Source organism: Balaenoptera acutorostrata, chromosome 12 (assembly GCF_949987535.1).
Source record: "Balaenoptera acutorostrata chromosome 12, mBalAcu1.1, whole genome shotgun sequence".
NCBI classification, from domain to species: Eukaryota; Metazoa; Chordata; class Mammalia; order Artiodactyla; family Balaenopteridae; genus Balaenoptera; species Balaenoptera acutorostrata.
Genome location: NC_080075.1, coordinates 41797772 through 41810699, shown reverse-complemented (window position 1 = coordinate 41810699; position 12928 = coordinate 41797772). Strand labels below are relative to the sequence as shown.

The window sequence follows — 12928 nt, the reverse complement described above, 5'->3', positions numbered from 1 at the left end:
CAGATCACATTTAAATCTGCTGTATTAGGTTAGAGAGCTCAGTACTCATACATATGAACCTGAACTGTCATAAAGCAGAAGGGTGAGCTCAGGATACAGTGTCAATTGCGTGGGAGCCACATGTAACAGAAAACGTCTATTTTTCTGGATGTCAATTTGGGAAAAAAAGTATCAAAACTCTTGTTAATGAGACAACCATGTTTATAGAAAAATTTAGATTAAAAGTTTCCTACAGCAACCTTTGCTCTCTGAGGTATAATTTATATTAATATTTGACATGTATTATCAAAGTAGCTATAACATTTTCATTTTATGAAAATACATACTTCTCCACCTAGGCAGAATTCTGGTTAGCCTACTTTCTTCTAAGGTACAATATGATATAGCTTCAAACCAAACAACTTTAAAGCTCAGTATCTAGGTGGCACTCTGATATATTCAACTTATATGTAAATTTCTATTTAATTGGGAAAATGACATTTGTGACAAGATGTGAAGAAGTAATTCAGTTTATTCAAGTTACATAGTTAAAATAGGTTGTTGTATTATGAGGGAAGCCTTGATACATTTTTTCCCAGAAACAATTAGAAAGGTTCATTTGAAAGCATTGTCAGTGCTGACAGTAGTTTGAAAAACATGAATGAATAGATGTCTACATACCTCAGGAGTCAATTTTGCTATTGATGTGAAAAGCATAGATACAATCTAAAACAAAACAAAACAAAACAAAGGGGATAATTTCAGGATATTCTTCTACAAATTATCAAAAAACTTTAAGACTGTTTCTCAGCACTTACATGTTCTGCAAGTCGATTATTGTATCGACAAAGGCTGAAAATCAGATTACAAGTTTGTCTTATATTGATGCCATCACGAATATGTTGAAACAAGAAGGGAAATCCCTGTTAAAAGCAAAAGTTGTTCATTTAAGAACTATTTTGTTGTTATTTTTGTGATTATCAAGTGGTCTAATATTGAGACGGTATTACCTTTCCTCCTGTTAATGCCGCCATGTCAGTCTGTGATAATGTCAAATGCCTGAAAGAAAACATTAGTGGAAATAAGTTTTTCTTTCCTCTATACTACTTTATAGCCATTTGCATCATGACACATAACAAAATTGTTGATTCAATTACAAGTGTACCAAGCCACCATCATAAAATGATTTTTGAACTTTCTGCTAGCTAGACTTGCTCACTAGACACAATTTTTCAAAATTCCAAGATTGGTACATAGAAGTCCAAATCTACTTTATTTCCATTTAATTAACTCAATATTTTGGTGTACTGTAACACTAGGATGGGTCTAATTTAGAGAGCTTTTTTTTGACATGAGAACCTTCAAAACAAAACGAACGTCTAAGAAATAGAGAATTTCACTTTCAAGTTTAAAATTACTGCATATTTCTTTAACTTATTATAGAAAATTTCAAACACATACAACAATAGAATACTATAAGCATCCCATCACTCAGTTGCAAATTACCACCTTACGGTCAGTCTTGATTCATCTGTACCTCCTACTCATTCAAATATGAACTATTTTGAAGCAATTCCAGATATTTTATCACTTAGTCCATAAATTTCAATACATATCTCAAACATAAATTTCAAAAACATAAACACTACCATTATTCACACCTAAAATAAATTAACAATTTCTTATTATCATACAAGATCCAGTCAATGTACAATTTCCTCAAGTTTCTAAAAAATTTTTTTATAATTTGTTTGAATCAGGATCCAAATAAAGTCCTCTGTTGACAGTGGTTGAAATGTCTTTTAAATCTCTTTTAGACAACTGGTTTCCCCTCCGATTTTGTTTTTATCTTGCAATTAATCTGTTGAAGAAAGCAGGTGGTTTGACCTGTAGAATTTCCCACATTTCCATTTTGCTGATTATATCCTTGGTGTGCTGTTTTAACATATTCCTCTGTCCCCGTATTTCCTGTAAACTGGTAGTTATTAGATCTAGAGACTTGATCAGATCTAGGTTTGACTTTTTAATCAAGAATACCTTATAAATGGTAGTGTGAACTTTCATCAGGAGGCACACAATGAAAAGCTGTACCTCTTTTTGTAATGTTTTCAGCCCATGATGATCATTTCCTAGATCCATTATTGCATTTGGGATGCAAAATATTGATATCCTAATTCCAGCATTACTTGCTCATTTATTAGCTCAAATACCTCTATGACGATGAACATCCCTCTCATTTACCATTTGGTTGCCATGAAGTATAATTCTTGCAGGTAAGATAAATACTTGATATTGTTCCTTTATTAATAAGTTTCCAAAATTGTTACTTGGTTTCTTAATATACTCCAAAGGTTGTCAATAATTTTTAAAATTTTGTTTTTAGGTATCATTATGAACTCATGGATGTAAACATCCATGATGTGTTTTAGTCCACTTGCAGTTGTTATTACTATTATTGATGCTCAAGCTGTCCAATCTGTGACCAGTAGAAACCTCCTTAAGTTGACTCTTGAGACCTTTTAACATGACCTCAGTAGTCTTTGATAGCCTCCTTGCTTTCCAAAATGACAAAATGTTCGAAGCTTCCCATTCATTTCTTGCCCAAGACCTGGAATTAGCCATTTTCCCAAGGAACCTTGATTTTTTTCAGTGGGAAATGTTATCTAGATGCCAGGGGCACTCACTGATTTTTGGGTTGGACAGGATTTCTAGGCCTTCTCAGAAAATGGAGATACATAATACATTTTTTGTTTGCTTAAGACAAAATATACCATGAACTCTACTGATATTCCCAAATTCAAATTTAGTTTTGAAGAAGTTATGTAAACATCCTACAATTTTATATTTGTATTTTTCTTTTCTTTTCCTGAAAATCTTGGTTTCTAATGACATTAACAATTATCTATTTGTTTTATTCTATAATACAGTTTCAGAATAATAATTATAATTATACTACTACTCACAATATAATTAGTAAAACACTTGAGAATAATTTTACAATTCTTTTTGTCCTTCAGGTACGTCCCACTAAAAATTACAGTTAAATCAATGTGTTCTAAAGTCACTTTAATTCCTCTCCAGTGGCTATGTCACCAACTCAATATACAGTTAGGCTCATTTATTTCAGTCTGCTTTTGATTTTTAGGGATTGCATTTTATTAATTTATTTATAATTATAGAAAACATTTACATGATTCCAAAGATAAATCTAAAAAACAAAACAGTGTACTATATTCAAAGAAGTCAAACTTTCATTCCTGTCCCCTCCAGCCTGTTTTCCCCTCCCCCAACCACTGGAAACTTTTAAAATTTATTTTTAAAAATTTAGTCTTCAATTAGAAAAATAGTCAATTCTTGTTATTTGTAGTACTTACATTCTATAAAGAGCTGCGAACACTGAATTAGTGAACACTGAATCACTGCTCATAGGGAAAACATACACTTAGGTTTCTCTGAACCTCTGGTCGTAACATTTTCTCAATAGATCAATATGTTACCTTGTTTAATGTGTGTTTCTGTTTAAAGACCCTGATTTAATGTTGACTCATTAGCACTGAATACAGAGCAAACAGCACTGTAACTCAAACCTGAATGAAGCTTATCTAATGTGTACTTTCTTCTTAAGGCATATTATGGCCTTCTTGAGCTTAGGAACACACTAGACAGCACTTGGCACTATGCTTGGGACCATTTTTAAACAGCTAAATCACCAACAAAAAGCATAAATGTGAAAAATGTGGCATATATTGCAAACAAAAATTTGTTTACAATTTGAGCACCGAAACAAGAAGGCAGAGTGTCACCATGTTTGACCTCAGCTGGAGAAGTGTGTGTCAGGTTAACTCCAATTTTTTGCCACTCTGTACATTCTGTAATCCACAAATCACTGTAAATGCTTCACAAGTACTGATTTGGGGATTACAAATAAATTTAAGTAGGAGAATTCACAAATTGGAGATCCGTGAATAATGAGGCTTGGTTGCACGCGCACACACACACACACACACACACACACTCTCTCTCTCCCTCTGTCACTCACTTTGTGTCTCACAGCCTCCCCTTCTTAAAAAGTAGCATACTATAGGGAATTCCCTGGTGGTCCAGTGGTTAGGACTCAGTGATCCCATAGGCCATGCTGTGTAGCCAAAAGAAAAAAAAAAGTAGCATACTATATATACTTTTGTCCACCTTGTTTTTTTTCACCTCAGTGATATGTATCTTAAAGATCTCTCCAATGGTAGTACACATACATTCCATACTGCCTGTTTTCTTTCTGCTACAGAGTCCTCTATCACGTGGATGCTCTGTTTCTTCAACGTGTACCATCTTTGTGGACATTTTCAGTCTTTTGCTGTTTATAAACACTGCTTCAATAAACAGCACTGCACATACATCTTTTGGTGTTTTGGAAACAGAATCCCAGAAGTGGGGTTGCTAGGTCAAAGGATGAATGCACATATAATTTTGCTAGATATTTTACTGTATATTTCTTCAATGTATATTTCTAACATGACTCAGGCAAAGTAAGAGTTTGGTACAAAGGATCGAAATACTTATGCTACAAGAGTTGATGGAAAGTGTTGTTATTATTTAAAAGGAATTAAGTAACAAAAGCTACTGAGTTAATAATGGTAAAACAATTACGTAAAAAGAATAAAATCAAACATGCTTTAAGCATTTTGAATGTTGAAACATTTCACCTTTCTGAGCGAGACTGTTCAACCAAAAGAGCAACTAAAGCTATCATTTTTTCAAGAGCAGCTGGCCTGTATTTTTCTTCTGCCAGAGAGAGTATATCTTCTTCCTCCTCCTCTTCTTCCCCTTCTTCCTCTGACAACACTTCAACTTGAGGCTAGAACATAACACAATTCATTTTTAATATAATATTATTTTTTAACATTATGTTGAGAGAAAAGAGCTTGATTGTCTTACATAACAATGCAGGGTAGACAGTGGCAGGAGCATGTATCATGAAAAATAACCACTCAAAGGCCTAACCTTAACTTTAAAAGTCTAAACCACATTCAGGACAATTTTAGATTTAATAGGCAGAACTGTAAAGAACAATAATTCCCAATACTGTATTTACCTTACCTAAAGATATAAATTCTTTAATAATAATTTTTTTTCTTATAGGCAAGCTCTTTGGAAGATAAATCAGGAACAAAATTTATATGAGTATGATAAAACGGTATTTCATATTTAATAAAAATACCAGTTACACAAATTAAGGAATCCATATTTGCAGTTTTCAGATAATCCAAACAGTAGGTATTTCAAAGAGATATTCATTTGGGGTTTGAAATGCAACACTGAAAAGATTTTATGATCTAACAAAGCAAAAGAAAAGCAGTCTAAATAAGTAGACATCCAGGCTGAAATTAGATAATAACAGTACATATTTGGAGAACCATTACAGCACAGTAGCTAACAGTTTCGTTCAGGAGTCTAACCAAGGGTCAAAGCCTAACTCACTGTGATCTAAAACAAGTTAACCTCTTTATGCCTCAATTTCCCCATCTGTAAAATGGAGATAACAACAGTACTTACCTCTTAGGGTTGCAACAAGGATTAAATAAGATAGAGCAAAGAGAGCATTCAATCCAATGTGGTCATTACAGACAACACAAAATTGATGTAATAGTTTTAATATTATGAATTGAATTTTTGGAAGACTGACAGACTTAATATAGCAAAGGGCTTTAAAAATATGGCCAGCAAAAATATTCACCAAAACACAACATGCTACTGATAAGACCCTAAAGCAGGTAATGGCCATTTTGCCTAAATTTATTTGCTTTGATCCAGGGCCATACCAGTGAAATCTATCATTTGACTGTTTCTTCTCTTGCTATATCCATTAAAAATATCAACCAAACATAGACCCTTAAAATCATTTAATATCAGGGCTAGAAGGGACTTCAAAGGAATCTAGTATCTTTCTATGATGCAAACTTGAAAACATGGCCTCTAAATCCCTGATATGAGACAGAATTGTACTTACATTTTCAGGTCCTTTGGTTCCCATGTAAAAATGTACCATTGTAGATATGGCTTGCAGTGAAAGCAAAAACTGGCTCTAAAAATAAAAATATTGATTTAAAAATATAAAATAAAAACAAATTAAGTTTTAAATACTGAAAATAAGTACATAATACCAGAAATAAACAAGATATAGCCTCACCTCTTCTTCACCCATTTTGGCAAATTCATAAAGGAAGGCAAAATATTCTGTAAGATGTTTACTGTGAGGCTTTACACCATGTTCCATGATTAATAACAGAGTTCTCACAAATCGAGTGACACATGAACGACCACCTATATCTTCTACTGAAGCATCCATATCATCAGACCTGAAAACGCAATTTTATATATCTTAGAGAAAGTATGAAGTCTGGGGATAGATATTTTGGGAGGAGAAATATTTTAAAAACCTGAATTTATCTCTTTCATCTTTGTAATAATGAATACCAATTACAATAATACAAATAGTTGGATTCCAGTTATCATGTCTCTCTGAAATCAAAACAAAAAGACTAAGTCAAGGTTACTTGTAGAGGATTTTGAAAATGCAATTAAATAAAAATAAAACAAAAGTTTTCTTTCTTGATTTATATTATTACAGATTATTTTTAAATAGGAGAACCTAAATATTTCAGTGTGGATATTTAAAAAGTAAACACTTCATAGGCAGATAATCAAAAAACTTAAAAATAAAATGTTCAGGGACTTCCCTGGTGGTCTGGTGGCTAAGACTCTGTGTTTCCAATGCAGGGGCCCGGGTTTGATCCCTGGTCAGGGAACTAGATCCCACATGCATGCTGCAACTAAGAGTTCGCATGCCGCAATGAAACTAAGACCCGGCACAGCCAAATAAATAAATAAATATGTTAAATAAATGAATAAATAAATGAATAAATAAATTTTTTAAAAATGTTCAGTTCAAAAGGTATACTTCTTACCCATCTTCCATTCCTGGCTGTAGATAGAGATGAGCATGCACAGGTCTAAGTCTCTGAATCACATGGATACACAAACGCTGAAACATCTATAAATGAAAAGATAGGACAACCTAAGAGTCAACTCACATCAGGTAACAAAGACACTGAAAAATGAACATGATTAAAAATTCTGCTACCCATTTATATCTTGCCCACAGATTATCTTTTGACATTCTAAAGCTTTCCTGGAGTCTCAACTACAGACTGAAGATAAAAGGTAGAGTCAGCTTGAAAAACAATTTTATAAGGGAAAAAGCAAAAACAAACTATAGGTTTCAGTAATAGAGATTACCAAATAACAAAGCTTCATGAAACCTCCTTTACTAGTGGAGACAGAGGAAAGAAAACTTGGCATCCATCTCTTTCAGAAGAGTGGAGTGGGGCAGGACAGCTGCTTATCAGAATTCAATGACTAGGAGAAGGAAATGCGATTTAAGTTTATCCAAAAAATATGGATTAAGATATACAAATGGCCAATAAGCACACGAAAAGATGTGTACTATCATTAATTATTAAGGAAATGCAAACCAAAACTACAATGAGATACTACTTCACACCCATTAGAATGGTTAAAATCAAGAAGACAATAAACAAATGTTGAAGAAGATGTAGCAAAACTGGAACCTTCACAGATTGCTGGTGGGAATGTAAACTGGTGCAGACATCATGAAAAAAAGTTTGGTAGTTCCTAAGAATGTTACAACCCAGCAATTCACTCCTATGTATATATCCAAAAGAACTGAAAACACATGTCCACACAAATATCTGTACACAAATGTTCATAGCAGTGTTATTCAAAACAGCAAAAAAGTGGAAACATCACTAGTGTTCATCAACTGCTGAATAGATAAACAAAATTTGGTATATAGAATATTATTTGGCAATAAGAAGAAATAAAGTACAGATACAAGTCACAACATGGGTAAACCTTGAAAACATTGTTAAATCAAAAAAGCCAGTCATAAAAGACCACATACTGTGTGATTCTATTCAAATGAAATGGTGAGAATAGGCAAACCCACAGAGGCAGAAAGTATATTAATGGTGGCCAGGGGCTGAAGAGAAGGGACAGGATAAAATGGAAGTGATTGCTCATAAGTATGGGATTCCTTTTGGGGGTGTTATAAAATTAAATAGATGATGGTCACATATTTGGGAATATACTAAAAACCACTAAATTTTACACTTTGAAAAGTTTTGCTAAATTTTATGATATAAGAATTGTATCTCAATTATAACTGAAAGTAGCATATTTCAGATTAAATTTTTGGTTTTGTGTCATAAATCCGTATGTATTTTTCTCCCTTGTTAATTTTTCCAATGATTTAAGAAAAACAAATTGATTCATGTGACAGTTGAGAATCTGTCACAGAAATAAGTTATACACTATTCATTTAACTTTCAAGGCCATTACAGTACCCTACCATGGTTAGAATATCTAAGGATCTGAAAAAGAATCAGTACAACTCATACATCAAAGTAGGATCTGAGAAAATAGGCAGTTATAAGCTATCTTCCTATAACCAGGAAATGTGAATGATTTTAATCACTTGACTGGAATGACAGCTGATTTGCCAAAAGAAGCTGGTGAAAATAAGAGCAAAATGACTTTTGTGATAAGAGGTCGATCTTTTCAAACTACTTTCAATGCTGGGTTAAAATATATTCACAGGCAAATTCAGAACAATTAACTTGAAAGCCACTTTCAAATAAATTTTTTCTTACCTGTCTCACAATTTGATTAGGGCACTTAATTAGTATCTGCATTGGCCACCAATCATCATCAGCCATGCGGTCCAAAAACCACTGTAAGTAAATAGTGTGATTTTAACATTCAATCAATACTTGCCAATTGGGATAAAAATCACACAAAGATTTTAATTCTAGTTGACATTTGAATTCCTTTAAATTCTTACCAAAAAAGATTCTTCAATTGGTAGAAAGTGTAAAATCTAAAATGTCTAAAGTCATAATCAAGGTCATCTCAATACAGAATTCCATGGATGCCATCTACATTATAGTGTAGAACCTACATGATGACAACCTGCAGTTCTTAATAAAGTCAAATACTATCTTCCTCTTAGACTTAAATGTCACACTGTCGAATTTTTTGTTCCTATTAATAATATACTATCTGAGTATGATAAACTTTCTGCTTAAAACCAATTTATGTTCTGTTGATAACAAAAAACACTCTTCTTGGGCTTCCCTGGTGGCGCAGTGGTTGAGAATCTGCCTGCCAATGCAGGGGACACGGGTTCGCGCCCTGGTCTGGGAAGATCCCACATGCCGCGGAGCGACTGGGCCTGTGAGCCACAATTACTGAGCCTGCGCGTCTGGAGCCTGTGCTCCGCAACAAGAGAGGCCGCGATAGTGAGAGGCCCGCGCACCGCGATGAAGAATGGCCCCCACTTGCCACAGCTGGAGAAAGCCCTCACACAGAAACGAAGACCCAACACAGCCATAAATAAATAAATAAATAAATAAATAAATAAAATATTAAAAAAAAAACACTCTTCTTTACGCTTAGCTAAGACCATTTCCCATTAATTTCAAGATATCTCTTAATCACATATTTAACTCCTCTATTGAACTGTACTGCCTATTTATGCACACACATAATTACTGACAACTGTAGAGAATTTTAACTCCTTGAGAGAGTTCCAGAGGCAAATCCTTAGTGAAAAAACTGAAGTCGCAACTTTATTAAAAAAAAAACAACAAAAACAAAAAAATTTATGACCTAATCAAGCTTCTGCATCTACTGAACAATTTTTTTTTTTTTTTTACCGAACAGTTTTTTAAAAATCATGAAGATGGAAAGGAATAGAGGAGTATGTTAAATAACACCCAAAGGATGCACTAGATCAAAGCCAGCACGTGGAAAATCCTGCAGAACCAATGAGAAAGTGGTACAGAGGGGAAAAAAACCAGAAGGTAACTACAGTTGCTCCTTGGTATGGAGCCCCAGCATACACACAAATCTGCAGATACTCAAGTCCCATAGTTGACCTTCTGTATCTTAGGTTCCTCCGCATCCTCGGATTTCACCAACCACAGATTGTACGGTACTGTACGTATTTACTGAAAAAATCTGTGTATGAGTGGACCCACACAGTCCAAACCCGTGTTGTCCAAGGGTCAACTGTATTTTAGATGAAAAGAGATTTACAAGACAAAAGCAAAATGTGGACCTTGTTTGAATACTAATTCAAACAAACCGACTGAAAAAAATTAAAAAAAAAAATCTTTCTAAAAACCTTCTACATATGAAAAAAATCTTCAACTAATTTCATCTATTGTACACTATGCTGCTGTCTCCCACTTTTGGGAATTTATAAGACTTGCATTCCTAGAAAGGTACACACCACTCTGGGAGATCATCACAAATGATAAACGATAGTAAGATGGCAATATGGCTACGTGTTTATTACCTGTGTGCATACTATCCTTAGGGATGTATGTTTCTCTTATAATGTAATATGGGAAAAGATAAAATAGGACATAAACTGATCTACTGGGATATATGCATTTTTTCTCAGAGGGGGAAGGGAGATAAGCATTTTTCAGTATTTTCTGGTAGCATGCAAAAGTAGTTAAGAAATATCTGGTACAGTTCTGCATTTTCTATACTTTTTCCTTCCAATACATGGTGGGGAGAACCCAAGGATTTTTAAGTAACTTAAAAATCGATTATTTAATCAATGTAATGAATTTGATACATTAATTATAAATTTCTCTTGGCAATCAAGTAATTTTAGTAACAACTTACACTGGCTCCCTATGATTTATAATAGATAAAACAATTTTGTTATAGCATCTAAGTTAAGAATAAAAGAAAACAAAACAAGAAAGTGAATCTTAAGCTATGCATTGTTTGTTGAATTATTCACCTCACCTCACAAGCTGCTTGACTATTATTAAATTGTTTGGTCAACAGTTCAATCCACTGAAGCATTGTGGGCTATAAAAGAAAAAGAAGTTACTGAAGGTATTAGGAGATATCTGGGGCTTCCCTGGTGGTGCAGTGGTTAAGAATCCGCCTGTCAATGCAGGGGACACGGGTTCAGGCCCTGGTCCAGGAAGATCCCACAGGCCGCGGAGTAACTAAGCCCACGCGCTCCAACTACTGAGCCTGCACTCTAGAGCCTACGAGCCACAACTACTGAAGCCCACGCTCCACAACAAGAGAAGCCACCACAATGAGAAGGCTGTGCACTGCAATGAAGAGTAGCCCCCACTCACTGCGACTACAGAAAGCCCACGCAGTAATGAAGACCCAACGCAGCCAAAAATAAAAAATAAATTAAAAAAAAAAAAGATATCTGATAAATGACATGAATGGCACAAAAGTTTACGAAGTAAAACACATACCTTTTCTTTTGAATGAATAAATGTCTCTAGGACAAAGGAAGTGCTTAACTGCAAGAAAAGATAAAATTAAGCAAAAAAGATTTAATTATTTTAAAGTCACCAATTTTGAAGAAATTACCCAAGTCTATACATATATTACCTTTGCTGTCATTAAGGACACAGCTTTAGGATCTGGTAATGTACTGGGAATACAACTACACAACTGCCACATAAACCTAGAATTTGAAAACAATAGGTTAAAATTCTTACAAAATAAGATTTTTAAAAAATGTGTAACAAAAAAATCTTATTAAATCTGCCAAGCTTACCCAAAATATGTATGTTCAAAAATGTTTTTGTCTTGAAGAAACTGCATGTTATCATGCCAAATCCACTGAAGAAAAAAATGTTTACATTAGATATCAGAAAGCATTTGCTTCATAACATTTTACCAATATTTTTATTAGACAAAATAAGACTTGCTCTAGAAGAAACAAAAAATATACATGCACTTAAAATTCATGTTGACTTTTTTCCAGGTAAATGGACTATGGAAGTAGTTACTAAACCTGATCCTATTTATCACTACTTATCTGGTTACCTCAAGCGATCACGCTGTTTCTTTTTTTTAAAATTTATTTATTAAAATTTTAAAAGTAAGAACTCTGAAATCCCATCTGTCTGAAGAGCAAATATATAATGAATAAAATTATGTTAACGTTGATAACATACATGAAAACTATGGTACGCTGATATTTTGGTAAGAACAGATTATGAGAGAAAGGTTTATGTTTAAAAACTGGCAAAATAAGGGACTTCCCTGGTGGTGGCACAGTGGTTAAGAATCTGCCTGCCAATGCAGGGGACACAGGTTCATGCCCTGATCTGGGAAGATTCCACATGCCACAGAGCAACTAAGCCTGTGCGCCATAACTACTGAGCCTGTGCTCTAGAGCCTGCGAGCCACAACTACTGAAGCCCACGCGCCTAGAGCCTGTGTTCCGCAACGAGGAGCCACCACAATGAGAAGCCTGCACACCGCAATGAAGAGTAGCCCGCGCTCGCTGCAACTAGAGAAAGCCTGCGTGCAGCAACGAAGACCCAACGCGGCCAAAAATAAATAAAATTAAAAAAAGAAAAAAGAAAACAATGTGAAAAAGAAATTCATGTTTACTTATAGATCCTATATTTATTGAAAAAAAATAAAAAACCATGTGTAAGTGGACCCTCGCAGTTCAAGCCTGTGTTGTTCAAATGCCAACTGTACATCATTAAGGTTTTATGTAAAATTTCATTTTATTTCACATGTGGGTGGCTATCTTTAAATACTGTTGGGTCCTCATCTAGAACATGGTGTACATTTGTCTGAATACCCTGGGGACACAAAGTCTTGCACATCATGATGATTATAATCTATTTTATTTTGCTATTATGATAGTAGTTGAAATAAATCTTTGTATAAACAGGTGAGTTTAATAGCTTGACATCTAGTGAAGCATCTAATTCTGCTGGTAAACCTAATTTAGAGGGTTTGGAAGAAGATAATATTCTTGGCTCTTTATCTGTAAATTACAGGTAGGCAAGATACCATTAAA

The 12928-nt window shown here is 34.2% G+C and overlaps 1 protein-coding gene across 8 annotated transcripts in view; it reads right to left on the bottom strand.

Annotated features, from left to right (window-relative positions):
- The window catches only part of USP34 (ubiquitin specific peptidase 34), a 241650-nt gene that overhangs the window by 29442 nt on the left and 199280 nt on the right, over positions 1 to 12928 (bottom strand). For 7 of the 8 annotated variants that reach the window (XM_057557944.1, XM_057557950.1, XM_057557951.1 and 4 more), the window contains 12 exons: positions 11663 to 11727; positions 11494 to 11569; positions 11355 to 11402; positions 10879 to 10944; positions 8706 to 8786; positions 6942 to 7027; positions 6164 to 6332; positions 5984 to 6058; positions 4680 to 4831; positions 990 to 1038; positions 798 to 902; positions 661 to 705 (listed from right to left, as the gene is read on the bottom strand). In XM_057557944.1, the coding sequence (XP_057413927.1) occupies positions 661 to 705; positions 798 to 902; positions 990 to 1038; positions 4680 to 4831; positions 5984 to 6058; positions 6164 to 6332; positions 6942 to 7027; positions 8706 to 8786; positions 10879 to 10944; positions 11355 to 11402; positions 11494 to 11569; positions 11663 to 11727 (1017 nt within the window). The remainder of the gene's footprint in view (positions 1 to 660; positions 706 to 797; positions 903 to 989; positions 1039 to 4679; positions 4832 to 5983; positions 6059 to 6163; positions 6333 to 6941; positions 7028 to 8705; positions 8787 to 10878; positions 10945 to 11354; positions 11403 to 11493; positions 11570 to 11662; positions 11728 to 12928) is intronic. The other variant, XM_057557947.1, reaches the window with a different exon arrangement.